Genomic DNA, 17,356 nt, shown 5'->3' with positions numbered 1-17,356 from the left:
TCTCTCTCTCCTCCTCTCCTCTCCTCTCCTCTCCTCCTCTCTCCTCCTCCTCTCCTCTCCTCTCCTCTCCTCTCTCTCCTCTCCTCTCCTCCTCCTCTCCTCTCTCTCTCCTCTCCCCTCTCTCCTCTCCTCTCCTCCTCCTCCTCTCCTCCTCTCCTCCTCCTCTCCTCTCTCCTCCCTCCTCTCCTCTCCTCTCCTCTCCTCCTCTCCTCTCCTCTCCTCTCCTCTCCTCTCCTCTCCTCCTCTCCTCTCCTCTCTCTCCTCCTCTCCCTCCTCTCCTCTCTCCTCTCCTCTCTCCTCTCCTCTCCTCTCCTCTCCTCCTCCTCTCCTCTCTCCTCTCTCTCCTCTCCTCTCTCCTCTCCTCTCCTCTCCTCTCCTCTCCTCTCCTCTCTCCTCTCCTCTCCCCTCTCTCCTCTCCTCCTCTCCTCTCTCCTCTCCTCTCCTCTCCTCTCCTCTCCTCCTCTCCTCTCCTCTCCTCTCCTCTCCTCTCCTCTCCTCTCCTCCTCCTCTCCTCCTCCTCTCCTCTCCTCTCCTCTCCTCTCCTCTCCTCTCCTCTCTCCTCTCCTCTCTCCTCCTCTCCTCTCTCCTCTCCTCTCTCCTCTCCTCTCTCCTCTCCTCTCTCTCTCCTCCTCTCTCTCTCCTCCTCCTCCTCCTCCCTCTCCTCTCCCTCCTCTCCTCCTCCTCTCCTCTCCTCTCCTCTCCTCTCTCTCCTCTCCTCTCCTCTCCTCTCCTCTCCTCTCTCTCCTCTCCTCTCCTCTCCTCTCCTCTCTCCTCTCTCCTCCTCTCCTCTCTCTCCTTCCTCTCCTCTCTCCTCCTCCTCTCCCTCCTCTCCTCCTCCTCTCCTCTCCTCCTCTCCCTCTCTCCTCCTCTCCTCTCCTCTCCTCTCCTCTCCTCTCCTCTCCTCTCCTCTCCTCTCCTCTCCCTCTCTCCTTCCTCTCTCCTCTCTCCTCTCCTTCCTCTCTCCTCTCCTCTCTCCTCTCCTCTCCTCTCCTCTCTCCTCTCCTCTCCTCTCCTCTCCTCTCCTCTCCTCTCCTCTCCTCTCCCCTCTCTCCTCTCCTCCTCTCTCTCTCCTCTCCTCTCCTCTCCTCCTCTCCTCTCCTCTCCTCTCCTCCTCTCTCTCCTCTCCTCCCTCTCCTCTCTCTCCTCTCCTCCTCTCCTCTCCTCCTCTCCTCTCCTCTCCTCTCCTCTCCTCTCTCCCTCTCCTCTCCCCTCTCTCCTCTCCTCCTCTCCTCTCTCCTCTCCTCTCCTCCTCCTCTCCTCCTCCTCCTCTCCTCTCCTCCCTCTTCCTCTCTTCCTCCCTCCTCTCCTCCTCTCCTCTCTCCTCCCCCCCGGTCTCCCTCCCTCCTCTCCTCCGTGTCCTCTCCCCTCTCTCCTCTCCTCCCTCGTCCTTCCGTTCTTCCTCTCTCTCCTCCTCTCTCTCTCCTCTCTCTCCTCTCCTCCTCCTCTCTCCTCCTCCTCGTCCCCTCCTCTCCTCTCCTCTCCTCTCCTCCTCCTCTTCCTCTCCTCTCCTCCTCCTCTCCTCATCCTCTCTCCTCCTCCTCTCCCTCCCATCTTCTCCTCCTCCTCCTCTACGTCCTCTCCCTCTCCTCTCCTCCTCACTCTCCTCTCCTCTCCTCCTCTCCCTCTCTCCCCTTCCTCCTCTTCCTCCTCTCCTCTCCCTCCTCCTCTCCTCTCTCACTCTCCTCCTCTCTCTCCTCTCCTCTCTCCTCGTCCTCCTTCTCCTCCTCTCCTCTTCCTCTCCTCTCCTCTCCTCTCCTCTCCTCTCTCCTCTCCTCCTCTCCTCTCTCCTCCTCTCCTCTCCTCCTCTCCTCTCCTCCCTCTCCTCTCCTCTCCTCTCCTCTCCTCTCCTCTCTCCTCCTCTCCCCCTCTCCTCTCCTCTCCTCTCCTTCCTCTCCTCTCCTCTTCTCCCTCTCCTCTCCTCCCTCTCTCCTCTCCTCCTCTCCTCTCTCCTCTCCTCTCCTCTCCTCTCCTCCTCCTTCCTCCTCCTCTCCTCTCTCTCCTCCTCCTCCTCTCCTCTCCTCCTCCTCCTCCTCTCCTCTCCTCCCCTCTCCTCTCCTCTCCTCTCTCTCCTCTCCTCTCCTCTCCTCTCCTCTCTCCTCCTCCTCTCCTCTCCTCTCCTCTCCTCTCCTCTCTCCTCCTCCTCTCCCTCTCCTCCTCCTCCCTCCTCTCCTCCCTCCTCCTCTCCTCTCCTCCCTCTCCTCCTCTCCTCTCCTCTCCTCTCCTCCTCCTCCCTCCTCTCCTCCTCTTCTCCTCCTCTCCTCTCTCCTCTCCCTCCTCCTCCTCTCCTCTCCTCCTCCTCCTCTCCTCTCCTCTCCTCCTCCTCTCCTCTCCTCCTTCCTCCTCTCCTCTCTCCTCCTCTCCTCTCTCCTCTCCTCTCCTCTCCTCCTCCTCCTCTCCTCCTCTCCTCTCCTCTCTCTCCTCTCTCTCCTCTCCTCTCCTCTCCTCTCCTCTCCTCCTCTCCTCCTCTCTCCTCCTCCTCCTCCTCCTCTCCTCTCCTCTCCTCTCCTCTCCTCCTCCTCCTCTCCTCTCTCCTCCTCCTCCTCCTCTCTCCTCCTCTCCTCCCTCTCCTCCTCTCCTCTCCTCTCCTCTCTCCTCTCCTCCTCTCCTCTCCTCCTCCTCTCCTCTCCTCTCCTCTCCTCTCCTCTCCTCCTCTCCTCCTCCTCCTCTCCTCCTCCTCCTCCTCTCCTCTCCTCCTCCTCTCCTCTCCTCTCCTCTCCTCTCCTCCCTCTCCTCTCCTCTCCTCTCCTCTCCTCTCCTCTCCTCTCCTCTCTCCTCCTCCTCTCCTCTCCTCTCCTCCTCTCCTCTCCTCTCCTCTCCTCTCCTCTCCTCTCCTCTCCTCTCCTCTCCTCTCCTCCTCCTCTCCTCTCTCCTCCTCCTCCTCCTCTCCTCAGGCCGGTCATCCCTTCCAGCAGAGATGTTCTCAGTCTGCGTTCTCCAACTCCAAACCTCGTGTGGAGGCTCCGGTGTTCCTGCTGTTCCTGGACTGTGTCTGGCAGATCCTCCGACAGTTTCCGTGTTCCTTTGAGTTCTGCGAGAGCTTCCTGGTTCTGCTGTTCGAACACGCCTACGCCTCCCAGTTCGGTACCTTTCTGGGGAACAGTGCAGCCGACAGGTGAGTGAGGTTGGAGCCAGACGTTCGTTTGTCTTTATGGAGTTCACAGATCGATAATCTGTTAAAGGTTTTATAAACGGAGCTGCACTAAAGAACAAACAGAACGTTCTCTCCTCATTTACCTTCATGTTCTTCTACTGGGTTCACTTCCTCCACTGGTTTTACTGGTTTTAGGGTTTAAATTCACTGATTGCACTTATTGTTTTTATTAGTTTTATTCACTTTTCATCAGTCCGACTGTTTTAACCGTCCTGTTGTCCTCATTTACAGGCACATAAAATATTGTTTCTTTGTCTGAAATAAATTTTAAAAAAATTCATCAAAAAAATTCCCCAAATTTCTGAAAATTTGCAAAACCTTCAGGAAGAAAATTCCAATAATTCCTCAAAAGTTTTATTTAAAAAAAATTCTCCAAATTTGACAAGAAAATTCTTGTAAATATTTTCAAAAATGAGTAAAAATCCTAAAAGTGTCTGAAGTGATTCCATAAATATCAGTAAAACTTCTAATATTTTCTTCAAGAACATTCACATAAAAATCAACCAAAATCCAGCAAATTTATTTTGTGAATGTTCTTAAAGAAAAAGTTTTAACATTTAACAAATGTTCAGAGATTTCCCAAAAGTGTTGAAAATGTGGACATCAGAAGTTTCACTGTGAAAATATATATTATTTTTTTCACATTTTAAAATTTAAAATGGGTCAGTTTTGACCCACAGGACGACACGAGGGTTAAACAAGAAGAACCTGTGTTCCTGTGGAGCGCCCAGCCTCCTGGCTCTCCTCCTGGTTCTCCTCCTGCTTCTCCTGCTGCTTCTCCTGCTGGAGGACTAAATGCTGACTGTTTCACGTCCGCTAGGTCCAAACTGTCCCTCCCTGAGAAGACGGTGTCCCTGTGGTCGTGGGTGAATCGTCCTCAGGAGCTGGAGCGTCTCACCAACCCTCTGTATGAAGCCAACAGTCTGGTCATCTGGCCCTCGGTGGCTCCTCAGAGTCTGCTGCTGTGGGAAGGTAAGGACCAGAACCTCCAGCAGGAGGCAGCAGAGCACCGTAGTCTGTAGGAACACTGATCCTGGGTCAGCTGTAGTCAGGTGAGACAGGTAAGAACTAGATCCAGGTTGTTTAATGGAGGAGAGTCGCACAAAAACACTTTAATAAAATCAGTTTATTTCCATGTTATCTCAGGTTTTAATGAGAATGTTCTAAACGTGTGGATCAGTGTAATGCTGGTTTAGTTTTATATGAATCTAACTGTTAGACATGAACTGCCTCTTTTTATTTCACTATAAACCTTCTGAGATGTGAATTCCTGCAGTAGAAGCGGGAGTGAAACTGTGTGAACCAGTAGAACAGCATCTCTGTGGTTTGGACTGTGGTTCATGTTTGGAATGAAGGCGAGTTCAAACCTGAAGCCTCACACAGTCAGAGGAGGATTTTATTCATCTCAGCTGGTTAATGTGGCTGTAGACTCCTGCTGACTTTAAACTCTCCTCCTCTGTAGATTCAAACAGCTGCAGTTCATAAACCTGAAGTCTCCTTCAGTCATGTTTAAATGCCTTTATCTTCTTTATCTTATCTTTAATGGGACTGAGAGGACACAGACATTTATCTCTCTGCATTAAAGATGTACGACGTATTAAAGCGTCACTAATGCAGAATAAGATGATGGATCTCATCATGGAACGATATGAGGACGATCTCAGGTCCTTTCACTTGGATGGTTAGTGGAAATAACTCAGAATCTGTCCTAAACTACTCACAACCTGTTTGAAATGACTTAAAACTGGACTGAAATGAGTCTAAACTGGTCTAAAATGTGTGTAAATTTGTCTAAAATGACTTCTCTAACTCTCTTAGGGTCATTCCGTGTGGTTTCACCAGATGGTGGTTTCTGTACCATTTTCAAATTAGTCCTAAATGTGTATGCCATTAGACACTCACAAAAGTACTTTCTATGCTAAATTGTAGGCCTGTAGCTCAAATAGTTTCTGAGTTGTGGGGGTCTGAAATTTTCAGAATTTGGGCTATAAAAAGCCTCGCCAGCGTTTTTTGCATCTTTCAGTGGTTATTTGTCAGCCTCTAGACATACCAGAGAGCTGTGAGTTGGTAAACAAGGCCTCTGCATGTAGCTAGTGCCCCACAAACATCCCCAGGTGTTTCCCTACACTCTGCAGGCCGTGGGGGCTTCCTAAAAATGATAAAAAATTAAGAGACACCTACTCACGAGTGGAGTTTGGGACCTTAAAAGTACTAGAAATACTGCACAGAAGTGTTCTAACACCCCTGGGTTCCATTCTACACAAACTTGTGTGATAACTTAGCAAACTGGAGCTTTCTAGGTACCTCAGTTTGGAAAATATGAGCTCCCAAAGTTGGACGAGATTTTTAATTGGCTATTTTTGGTGGCAAAAATCTCAGTGTGGGACAGGTACCAGAGACCCCAAATTTTTCTACAAGACAGTTCCATCTGTCTTCTATCACTGCACAAAAAGGTATACCTTTATTAGCATCTGATGCTAATATTAGCACTGAGCAGCGTTTTACTAGCAGCCCTCCGTTAGCGTGTGATGCTAATATTGGCACTGAGCAGCGTTTTACTAGCAACCCTCCGTTAGCGTCTGATGCTAATATTGGCACTGAGCAGCGTTTTACTAGCAGCCCTCCGTTAGCGTCTGATGCTAATATTGGCACTGAGCAGCGTTTTACTAGCAGCCCTCCGTTAGCGTCTGATGCTAATATTGGCACTGAGCAGCGTTTTACTAGCAGCCCTCCGTTAGCGTGTGATGCTAATATTGGCACTGAGCAGCGTTTTACTAGCAACCCTCCGTTAGCGTCTGATGCTAATATTGGCACTGAGCAGCGTTTTACTAGCAGCCCTCCGTTAGCGTCTGATGCTAATATTGGCACTGAGCAGCGTTTTACTAGCAGCCCTCCGTTAGCGTCTGATGCTAATATTGGCACTGAGCAGCGTTTTACTAGCAGCCCTCCGTTAGCGTCTGATGCTAATATTGGCACTGAGCAGCAGTCTTATGCAACGTGTTTATTAATGCAGGCAGAGAACGTCAGAAATACTGGATTAAAACGTAATTTTTTAACGAAACATCTCCTCAGTGAGACCACAGAGCTCTGAATCTGGATGATGTTTTGGAGTTCGTTCTGAATGTAAACGTACAGTTTTTACTGATTTATGGGATTTATGAAAATCTGCATTAATTAGAAAATAATTTCGTTTTTCATGTTATTAGATGAAACTTGCCAACAATGAGATGTTATTCAGAATATATAGTTACCTAAAGCAACAGAGAACAAAACAACCACAAAGAGACACAAAACGGCCACAAAGAGACACAAAACAACCACAAAGACACAAAACGGCCACAAAGAGACACAAAACAACCACAAAGACACAAAACGGCCACAAAGAGACACAAAACAACCACAGAGACACAAAACAACCACAAAGAGACACAAAACAACCACAAAGACACAAAACGGCCACAAAGAGACACAAAACGGCCACAAAGAGACACAAAACGGCCACAAAGAGACACAAAACAACCACAGAGACACACAAAACAACCACAGACACAAAACAACCACAGAGACACAAAACAACCACAGAGACACAAAACAACCACAAAGACACAAAACAACCACAGAGACACAAAACAACCACAGAGACACAAAACAACCACAACGAGACACAAAACAACCACAGAGAGACACAAAACAACCACAGAGAGACACAAAACAACCACAGAGACACAAAACAACCACAGCGAGACACAAAACAACCACAGAGAGACACAAAACAACCACAGAGAGACACAAAACAACCACAGAGACACAAAACGGCCACAAAGAGACACAAAACGGCCACAAAGAGACACAAAACGGCCACAAAGAGACACAAAACAACCACAGAGACACAAAACAACCACAGCGAGACACAAAACAACCACAGAGAGACACAAAACAACCACAAAGAGACACAAAACAACCACAAAGACACAAAACGGCCACAAAGAGACACAAAACGGCCACAAAGAGACACAAAACGGCCACAAAGAGACACAAAACGGCCACAAAGAGACACAAAACAACCACAGAGAGACACAAAACAACCACAGAGAGACACAAAACAACCACAGAGACACAAAACAACCACAGAGAGACACAAAACAACCACAGAGACACAAAACAACCACAAAGACACAAAACAACCACAGACACACAAAACAACCACAGACACACAAAACAACCACAGAGACACACAAAACAACCACAGAGAGACACAAAACAACCACAGAGAGACACAAAACAACCACAAAGACACAAAACAACCACAAAGACACAAAACAACCACAAAGACACAAAACGACCACAGACACACAAAACGACCACAGAGACACAAAACGACCACAGAGAGACACAAAACGACCACAGAGACACAAAACAACCACAGAGAGACACAAAACGAGCACAACGAGACACAAAACGAGCACAACGAGACACAAAACGAGCACAACGAGACACAAAACGAGCACAACGAGACACAAAACGAGCACAACGAGACACAAAACGACCACAGAGACACAAAACGACCACAAAGAGACAAAACGACCACAAAGAGACAAAAAACAACCACAGAGACACAAAACGACCACAGAGACACAAAACGACCACAGAGAGACAAAACAACCACAAAGAGACACAAAACAACCACAGAGACACAAAACAACCACAGAGAGACACAAAACAACCACAAAGAGACACAAAACAACCACAGAGACGCAAAACAACCACAAAGAGACACAAAACAACCACAAAGAGACACAAAACAACCACAAAGAGACACAAAACAACCACAAAGAGACACAAAACAACCACAGAGGCACAAAACAACCACAAAGAGACACAAAACAACCACAGAGACACACAAAACAACCACAGAGACACAAAACGACCACAAAGACACAAAACGACCACAACGAGACACAAAACGACCACAAAGAGACAAAACGACCACAGAGAGACACAAAACAACCACAGAGACACAAAACAACCACAGAGAGACACAAAACAACCACAGAGACACAAAACGACCACAGAGAGACACAAAACAACCACAGAGACACAAAACAACCACAGAGAGACACAAAACAACCACAGAGACACAAAACGACCACAGAGAGACACAAAACGACCACAAAGACACAAAACGACCACAACGAGACACAAAACGACCACAACGAGACACAAAACGACCACAACGAGACACAAAACGACCACAAAGAGACACAAAACGACCACAGAGAGACAAAACGACCACAGAGAGACAAAACGACCACAGAGACGCAAAACAACCACAGAGAGACGCAAAACAACCACAGAGACGCAAAACAACCACAGAGACACAAAACAACCACAAAGAGACACAAAACAACCACAGAGACACAAAACAACCACAGAGAGACACAAAACAACCACAGAGACACAAAACAACCACAGAGAGACACAAAACGACCACAGAGACACAAAACGACCACAGAGAGACACAAAACGACCACAAAGACACAAAACGACCACAACGAGACACAAAACGACCACAAAGAGACAAAACGACCACAGAGAGACACAAAACAACCACAGAGACACAAAACAACCACAGAGAGACACAAAACAACCACAGAGACACAAAACGACCACAGAGAGACACAAAACAACCACAGAGAGACACAAAACAACCACAGAGACACAAAACGACCACAGAGACACAAAACGACCACAAAGACACAAAACGACCACAAAGACACAAAACGACCACAACGAGACACAAAACGACCACAACGAGACACAAAACGACCACAAAGAGACACAAAACGACCACAGAGACACAAAACAACCACAGAGACACAAAACAACCACAGAGACACAAAACAACCACAGAGGCACAAAACAACCACAAAGAGACACAAAACAACCACAAAGAGACACAACATGACCACAAAGAGACACAAAACAACCACAGAGGCACAAAACAGCCACAAAGAGGCACAAAACAACCACAAAGAGACACAAAACAACCACAGAGACACAAAACAACCACAGAGACACAAAACAACCACAGAGACACAAAACAACCAGAGAGACACAAAACAACCACAGAGAGACACAAAACAACCACAAAGAGACACAAAACAACCACAGAGGCACAAAACAACCACAAAGAGACACAAAACAACCACAAAGAGACACAAAACAACCACAGAGAGACACAAAACAACCACAGAGACACAAAACAACCACAAAGAGACACAAAACAACTACAAAGAGACACAAAACAACCACAAAGAGACACAAAACAACCACAAAGAGACACAAAACAACCACAGAGACACAAAACAACCACAAAGAGACACAAAACAACCACAGAGAGACACAAAACAACCACAGAGACACAAAACAACCACAGAGACACAAAACAACCACAAAGAGACACAAAACAACTACAAAGAGACACAAAACAACCACAAAGAGACAGAAAACAACCACAGAGAGACACAAAACAACCACAGAGGCACAAAACAACCACAAAGAGGCACAAAACAACCACAAAGAGGCACAAAACAACCACAAAGAGACACAAAACAACCACAAAGAGACACAAAACAACCACAGAGACACAAAACAACCACAGAGAGACACAAAACAACCACAGAGGCACAAAACAACCACAAAGAGACACAAAACAACCACAAAGAGACACAAAACAACCACAGAGGCACAAAACAACCACAAAGAGACAGAAAACAACCACAAAGAGACACAAAACAACCACAGAGGCACAAAACAACCACAAAGAGGCACAAAACAACCACAAAGAGACACAAAACAACCACAAAGAGACACAAAACAACCACAGAGACACAAAACAACCACAGAGAGACACAAAACAACCACAGAGAGGCACAAAACAACCACAAAGAGACACAAAACAACCACAAAGAGACACAAAACAACCACAGAGGCACAAAACAACCACAAAGAGACACAAAACAACCACAAAGAGACACAAAACAACCACAAAGAGACACAAAACAACCACAGAGACACAAAACAACCACAAAGAGACCCTAAACATTGGTGTCTGTCTGCATCGGGTTTCAGCCAATCACAGAGGGACCTGCAGAATGTCAAGCAGCTGGTTTTAGTGTTTTAATGTCAGAAACCGAAGCAGGAAGTTAACTGGATCAAGTGTAGTTTGTTGTTCCTGGACCAACTTGTGTAGTTTTGTGTCTGAGCAGAGCCGTCCAGCAGACTGGTGGTTCCAGCAGGTTCAGACCTTCTTTACTGCTTCAGTCAAATGAAGACCACATGACATCTGAGAACCAGCTGAACCTGCTGCCGACAAATCTAGAAAAATTTGGGACCATTTTTGCGTAATTTTAGCCAAGTTCTGGTTAAAAAAAAAAAAACTGGCTCCAGATCTGTCCAGGAGTCCCAGTCTAAAGAATAAATCTGTTCTATTGGTGCTGATGTGAGCCTTAAAGTTTTCCCAGAATGACCTTTTTAAAGTTTTCTCTGGTGAATGATCAGAAACAGAACCACATCCAGGGCACCTTCTAGGACTCGTGGAGGTTCAGGATGTTCTCAGAAGCTCTTCCCCAGCAGGTTCTATCTGCTGACGTGATGAAGGAGGAGCTGGTTGTAGCTTAGTGCAGATTAAGTCCAGATTTACTGAAGGATTCCTGTTCCCTCTCTGGTTCTTCAGCTTATGTTGCAGAGATACCTGCTGGTTCAGGAGAAGATGAAGAACTATAGAAAGAATAAACACAAACTCTGGTTGTTTTCTACGTTCTTTAGGTGATCATTTCCTAAACAAGAGCTTTCCACAAAAGCCACAGACTAACAGCTTTACAGACTTAGCTATTGTTTGTCTGGATTGTCCAGGAACCAGCTGGCAGCAGATCAGATGTTTGATCTTCTCACCTGTTCCAAGGTTTCTTCTGCTTCTGTCTTAATTATCAGTTATTAGTTTATTTACTCTTTCTCAGTAGATTAACTGAAATGTTCTACTTTTTTACACTGAAACACCTGAAATAATTCACCTTCCAGTGAAGCTGAACTGATTCTGCTGATGATGCTAAGCTAATGCTAACATTGAGAGGTTAGCTTTGCCTCTTAGCCTGTGGCTAATGCTAGCTGTAGCAGCGTAGCATGTTCCTACAGTCAGATTAACTTTAACTGACAGTAAAACAACCAGGAAGTGAACAGGAAGCACAAACATCAACACTAACCAGAACATTAGCTGCTAATGCTATGCTAACGGCTAGCAGTTAGGCTAACAGGAAGCACAAACATCAAAACTAACCAGGACATTAGCTGCTAATGCTATGCTAACGGCTAACAGCTAGGCTAACAGGAAGCACAAACATCAAAACTAACCAGGACATTAGCTGCTGATGCTATGCTAACGGCTTGCAGCTAGGCTAACAGGTAGTTACAGATTAGCCTGAAACAGTCTGGAAACAATAACTAATAATAAATATTAAAGATCTGGATCTTAGTGGGAAATCAGAATAGCAGGAGACAAACTGTTATTGATCTCAATCGATCGATCGATCAATCAGTTACCAGAGTAGAACTGACTCTGATGTCATGTCCTGTCTCTGTTGTACTTATTCAGCTGTAATAATTATTCATATGATTAATCTGGTATGGCTGACAGGATCTACCAGTGACTGTATGTCTGTACATATCCAGGTACAGTACTCATCATTAATCATTATTAATTATCTGTACTGATAATTATTACTGATAATGTCATTATAAATGAAAGGGTCCTTCATATTCATTCGGTCTTTGTGTAAATGTGGAGGATCATTGAGGACGTGGCCTCATTTTCACTGAACCAACAGAATAAACAGGAGAATAATTAACAGGAAAACAAACATGGATTCAAACGGTGACGTTGGAGGAGATCCTCAGCAGATCTGGAGTCAGTCTGGGGTTAATTGGTGCCTCATTCTGTTCTCTGTTATTCTATCACAGAACATTCTGTGCTTCAAATAGTGTTTAAATAAAACATCCTCAATGTCTCAATGAGTCACTGATGAAGCGGAACAGTCTCACTTCACCTGTTTAAAAACCTCCCCTGGTTAAAACTTCACCTGTTTAGAAACTACTTTAGAATCTCCTGAAGGCTTCCTCCTTTACTAATTAACCTGATGAAACACAGAGAAGTTTGATGAATCACCTGCAGATGATTCAGGTTGTTGTTGAATGTTCCAGTCTTAGGGTTGGTAGGGTTAGTAGGGCTGGTAGGGCTGGTAGGGTTGGTAGGGTTGGTAGGGTTAGTAGGGTTAGTAGGGCTGGTAGGGCTGGTAGGGTTGGTAGGGCTGGTAGGGCTGGTAGGGTTGGTAGGGCTGGTAGGGTTGGTAGGGCTGGTAGGGCTGGTAGGGTTGGTAGGGTTGGTAGGGTTGGTAGGGTTGGTAGGGTTGGTAGGGTTAGTAGGGCTGGTAGGGTTGGTAGGGCTGGTAGGGCTGGTAGGGTTGGTAGGGCTGGTAGGGCTGGTAGGGTTGGTAGGGCTGGTAGGGCTGGTAGGGTTGGTAGGGCTGGTGGGGTTGGTAGGGTCAGGATTCGGTTGCTGAGCGTTCCAGTCCTACATTGTGACCATGCTGTCAGTAACTCCTCCACTAACCTCAGGTCATTCTGCTGCTGCTCATCTCTCCTCATTACTCAGCTCATGGTCATGAACCTGCTCTGTGGGTGTTAACCGACAAACAGGATGGTTGAGTCACTGAATAATGTGGAATTATCACTCCTTTACTCCCCATGACTGTTAGATCATCACAGGAAAAATGATTCAGATAAAGATGAGAGGAAGGAGATGTGTTCAACATGGTCAGGGTTCGATCCTGATGGTCAGTCAGCCATCATTTACAGTTATCAGGAGTTACTGACCACAAAACAACACAAACATTCACAAAACAACACAAACAGACACAAAATGGTCATAGAAAGTTCAACCATTTCTGTGTGCCGGACGTCAGATCGTAGAGCAAAGAAAACGTGACGGAACTCACCATGGAGGAGTTTGTGTGTCGCGTTCCTCAACTGAAGACACAACAACTGTGTCCAATATGTGTGTGTTTGTTCAGGCTCAGAGTTAACAGTCTTTGTGGTTCTCATTCTTCTAAAGATGTTTTCAGGTTGTTTCCTCTGCCTGTATCAGTAATGTGATTCATGTGAGTCTGTATGTTAATAGCGTGTTATTATAACGGTTTCTCTGTTCTCTGATCTTCCTATTTCCACGTCCAGCAGTAACTGAGCATTTCATTCCATCAGTTTCCTCACAGAGTTCTGCTGTTTTAGGAGTGTTCCTCCGCTGGAACCGTTCCTCCAAATGTCTGGATGAGGCCTACGAGGAGATGGTCCACATCATCGAGTACAACAAGGAGCTCCAGAACAAAGTGAACAGTCTGAGGAGGCAGCTGGCCGAGCTGGAGACTGAAGATCCTCTGCTGCAGGAGTCCTAGCACACAGGTTCCACTGGTTCCACTCATTAGAACATCTAAACGTCTAGTCTGTCTGCTCATCAAGTCACCTGCTTTACAGAATGTCACTGTTAGAGATGTTTACTGGAGGAGCCAATCAGCTGTTTGGTTCTAGAACGTGGGTCAGAGTTTCCTTCTTCCGTTCACTGAAACCAGAAAGTATTCCCTGTAGGAGCTGAAATCACAGAATTTAGGACAGATTTTATTAAAATGACTCAAAGCGACCGATCACTACTGAAAATAGTTGGATATTAAATCAATAATCAATCAATGAGTGCAGAGCTGACAGTCTGAGGGAACATCTGAAGCTCATCAATCATCTGTAGTTCCAAAGGAACCAGAACCATTTGTGGACACGCTGAGCTTCAGACGTTCCATCGTTCCGTGGCGAGTCGATGTTCTGCTGGACGTATGGAAACGCTGTTGCCATGACAACACCCAGGCAGCTGTAAGGCAGCATGTGAGTGGCTGAGGTGATGGCATGAGTAGGAAGGTCAGAGACTATATATATTTACATACGTGATGCTCAGCACACGCAGGTCTGAACACGTGAGCAGATTATGTCAGATCGATGTTTAACATTCCAGTTCTATTAACGGAACCTCTTAGAACCGAAACATCAGTATTTATTGATTAAATTATTCTAGAGAGGGAGATGCGGTCCAGTTGCTGTTTCCATGACGACATCCTGATCGTCACGTTACAGTTAGAACATGTAAAATGTCAGATTCACCATGAGAACTGAAGCACTTTGTGTGGAACGTTTCTTTATGTGTAAATAGAAGAAAAACACTTTTCAGTCCAAGTTTTGTACTTTCAGGTGGATTTATTTGTCAGCATTCTGCAGCTGTCAGACGATAAACGTGTTTAAATCTATTCAGTGTAGGGCTGGCCCAAACACTGGTTTCTGGCCTCCGAGTATTCGGGCCCTGTTAAAGACGAATATCCGAATATTCGTTCTGCCCCGTAACGTCCGACGGGGGAGGGGGGGCTTGTGACACAGACGGCCCGAAAATTCGGATCCTTTTTCCATTTTTAGAAAGTTCTGGCCCACATTTCCTGATGACAGATTGAACCCAGTGTGAACCGACCTTCGTTGCCTTCGTTCTGTCTTCAGCATCTTGTCTTGTGTTTATGCAACGAAGTGAAGCAACGAAGTGAAGCGTGACGTCAGAGTCGGCAGCCACCCGGACATTCAGGTGGTAAGAAACAGGAATGGAGGAGCAGAGATGAGCCGAAGAACACGACAGGATGAGCCGAAATGGACCGAATGGGAAGGGAAGAGACGAGCTCTGAATATTTTCGTCTGGGGGGAGGAGGGGGTGATCACATAGACATATGTGTATATGTTTATGTGATCACAGGACGGGATGAGCCGATGTGGGCAGAAGGAGGGAAGACAGTAACGCTGCACATTCTTTCCTCCCGGTGACGTCCGACGGGGGGTGGGGGGGCGAATATTCAGATACCAAATTAATATCCGGATATTCGGGTCCAGCCCTAATTCAGTGTTCACAAGCGAGACTGAAAGGACACAAAGCGACAAAAACACGAGACAAACGACAAAAACAAAGCAAAATATTACAAAACTTTCTGATCCAAACAACTTGTCATGGTCTAGAAATGATTTTAAATTTATAGTTTTACTAATTTACAATCTGCAGTTAATGTCTTCTCTGTAATTTCTACACTCTGAGGGCCGGACTGGACCCTCTGGAGGACCACTTTTGGACCACGGGCCTCATGTTGGACCCTCTGGTCTAAATGTTCTGTTTGTTCCAGCAGAACCCTGGGTCGGTTACGTTGGCTTCTTGAGCAGTGATTTTCTCGTCATGTGGTCGGACGTTTCAAACCTCTGGCTGCTCCGTCGTCACCGTGGAGACGCTAAAACTCGACCGTTTGGACCTTCAGCAGCTCCACGGAACAGAAACACTGTCAGCCTGCTGCAGCTTTGTTCTGTCTGTAAGACGTTTAGCGGTACGATCACAACCTTCACTAGAACTCCTCACACCCCTGTAGGCTCCTGCAGCTCTGTGACTCCCTGAAGTCCTGCTGTAAGAACATCTGTAGAATAGAAAAACATAAAAGCGCTCCACCAGGTCTCACAATGTCACAAATAAATGTGTAACAATAATAATAATACATTTTATTTAAGGCGCCTTTCAAGGATGCTTTACAAAGGAATTAAAAGCAACAATAATTAAAAACTACACAATAAAAGTAATGTTCATAACAACTTGTCCAAAGTGAGCCTCAGTTTGTCCCTGAGATGACTCAGACTTTAAATGTGTCATTTAGAGCTCAGCAGGTCTTTGTGTTGATGCTGAAGGAACCTCTGAGCTGCTTCTAGCTCAGAATAAACCCGTTTCACTTTGTCTGCCAGTAAAGTTCACTTCTCTGCTCGTTTCAGCTTCATTCTTTATTAAAGACACTAAAGCTTCTCTCCTGCATTAACAACAACTTTATATTTCCTGTGAACACTGAATGTCTTTACCTGTAATTAAACACATTTATTCTGCTTAAGTGGTTGTTGCCATGGCAGCTGTTGTACCAATCAGCTTTGTGCGATGCCTCACTGTCCAATCAGAGCGCAGAATGAACACCTGATCAGCTTGTTCAATGTGTCGCCTTTAAAATGTTCTAAGACATTAAAATAACGCACCAACGTGGAACTGGTGGACGAGTTTTATTTTCTCTGAAAGCACAATTTATTTCATGAGTGTTTGTTGTTGATGGAACACACGATTAATACATTTATTGATATTATAGATCAGCTGTGTCCAGTTCGTCTCTGAATTATCCTGGTGCTTCTTTTACAGAAACTTTGTTCTTTTCACTGTTTTATTGAAAAGAGTCCGTTTGTTCGTGCTGAGGACCAAACAGCAGAAAGTAGCCGAGTCACTGTTTACCTTTGAGCTGAGAACTATTTGACTTTTAATAATTCAGCTCTGAACCAGCAGATATCTGACACGAACACCTTCAGCTTCAACTCAATAAAATATCATTTAAATGATTCATTTTTATCCACAGTCTGATGTAAAACAACAAGTGATCTCTGCCTGTTAGTGGTGAGATGAGAAGCTTCATGATCCAGTGGCTGCTGATGGGACCAGCTAATGCTGCTGTTAGATATAAACGTGTGTGTGTGTGTGTGTGTGTGTGTGTGTGTGTGTGTGTGTGTGTGTGTGTGTGTGTGTGTGTGTGTGTGTGTGTGTGTGTGTGTGTGTGTGTGTGTGTGTGTGTGTGTGTGTGTGTGTGTGTGTGTGTGTGTACATGAAGAGTTCATTTACAAAAACCGATAACTCCGTTTTGATAAATTTTCAGAAAACTTTTTTTATTGTTTACTTGAGATAAAATCAAACTGAAGTTGAGTGGATTTGACTCAGCAGAAAAATACATGAAAAAATAAATTATTAGTGTTATTATTATTATTATCTCAAGCAAACAATTAAAAAAATGAGTTTTCTGAACATTTATAAAGCAGAGTTTCCTGTTTTTGCAGATGAACTCTTCATGTACTGTCGGTACAGAAACTATTCAGACACTACAAGTTCTTCATTCTGTCATTGCAGCCGTTGGCCTTAGAGAGCCGAACCCCACTGAGCACAGGCTCTGAATACGTCTGACCATGTGATAGTTCACTTTTTATTTCTGTCAAGATGGGGTGCTGAGTGTACATTAACGA

At 45.7% G+C, this 17,356-nt stretch overlaps 2 protein-coding genes across 6 annotated transcripts in view; both read left to right on the top strand.

The window, feature by feature from the left end:
• The window catches only part of mtmr9 (myotubularin related protein 9), a 39,880-nt gene extending 23,537 nt beyond the window's left edge, over nucleotides 1-16,343 (top strand). For 2 of the 3 annotated variants that reach the window (XM_051936956.1, XM_051936957.1), the window contains exons 9-11: nucleotides 2,892-3,112; nucleotides 3,972-4,123; nucleotides 13,490-16,343. In XM_051936956.1, coding sequence (XP_051792916.1) covers nucleotides 2,892-3,112; nucleotides 3,972-4,123; nucleotides 13,490-13,653 — 537 coding nt within the window. In that variant the 3' untranslated portion in view covers nucleotides 13,654-16,343. The remainder of the gene's footprint in view (nucleotides 1-2,891; nucleotides 3,113-3,971; nucleotides 4,124-13,489) is intronic. The other variant, XM_051936958.1, reaches the window with a different exon arrangement.
• LOC127530325 (protein kinase 4-like) lies at nucleotides 4,130-11,466 on the top strand. 3 transcript variants are annotated; one of them, XM_051936919.1, is made up of 3 exons: nucleotides 4,130-8,006; nucleotides 8,546-9,145; nucleotides 9,714-9,837. In XM_051936919.1, exons 1-2 carry the CDS (start codon nucleotides 6,358-6,360, stop codon nucleotides 9,114-9,116), a joined length of 2,220 nt encoding a protein of 739 aa, XP_051792879.1. In that variant the 5' UTR covers nucleotides 4,130-6,357; the 3' UTR covers nucleotides 9,117-9,145; nucleotides 9,714-9,837. The 3 variants fall into 3 exon arrangements, with proteins under 3 accessions (XP_051792879.1, XP_051792877.1, XP_051792878.1); XM_051936917.1 differs by having other exon boundaries at nucleotides 4,130-9,145; nucleotides 9,714-11,466; XM_051936918.1 differs by lacking the exon at nucleotides 9,714-9,837 and having other exon boundaries at nucleotides 8,546-9,304.
• Nucleotides 16,344-17,356: the final 1,013 nt, after the last annotated feature.

The sequence above is a fragment of the Acanthochromis polyacanthus genome, chromosome 16 (genome assembly GCF_021347895.1).
Source record: "Acanthochromis polyacanthus isolate Apoly-LR-REF ecotype Palm Island chromosome 16, KAUST_Apoly_ChrSc, whole genome shotgun sequence".
Lineage (NCBI taxonomy): Eukaryota > Metazoa > Chordata > Actinopteri > Pomacentridae > Acanthochromis > Acanthochromis polyacanthus.
The sequence above is the reverse complement of the archived record's forward strand: the minus strand, read 5'-3'. Positions and strand labels throughout refer to the sequence as shown.

Bases quoted from the DNA above. Each gene is read 5' to 3' on its own strand.
- LOC127530325 (XM_051936917.1), top strand. From the start codon at position 6,358: ATGAAACTTGCCAACAATGAGATGTTATTCAGAATATATAGTTACCTA. The intron at 9,146-9,713 runs GCACAAAACAGC...AACCACAAAGAG, and splicing joins GACACAAAACAACCACAGAG to GCACAAAACAACCACAAAGA.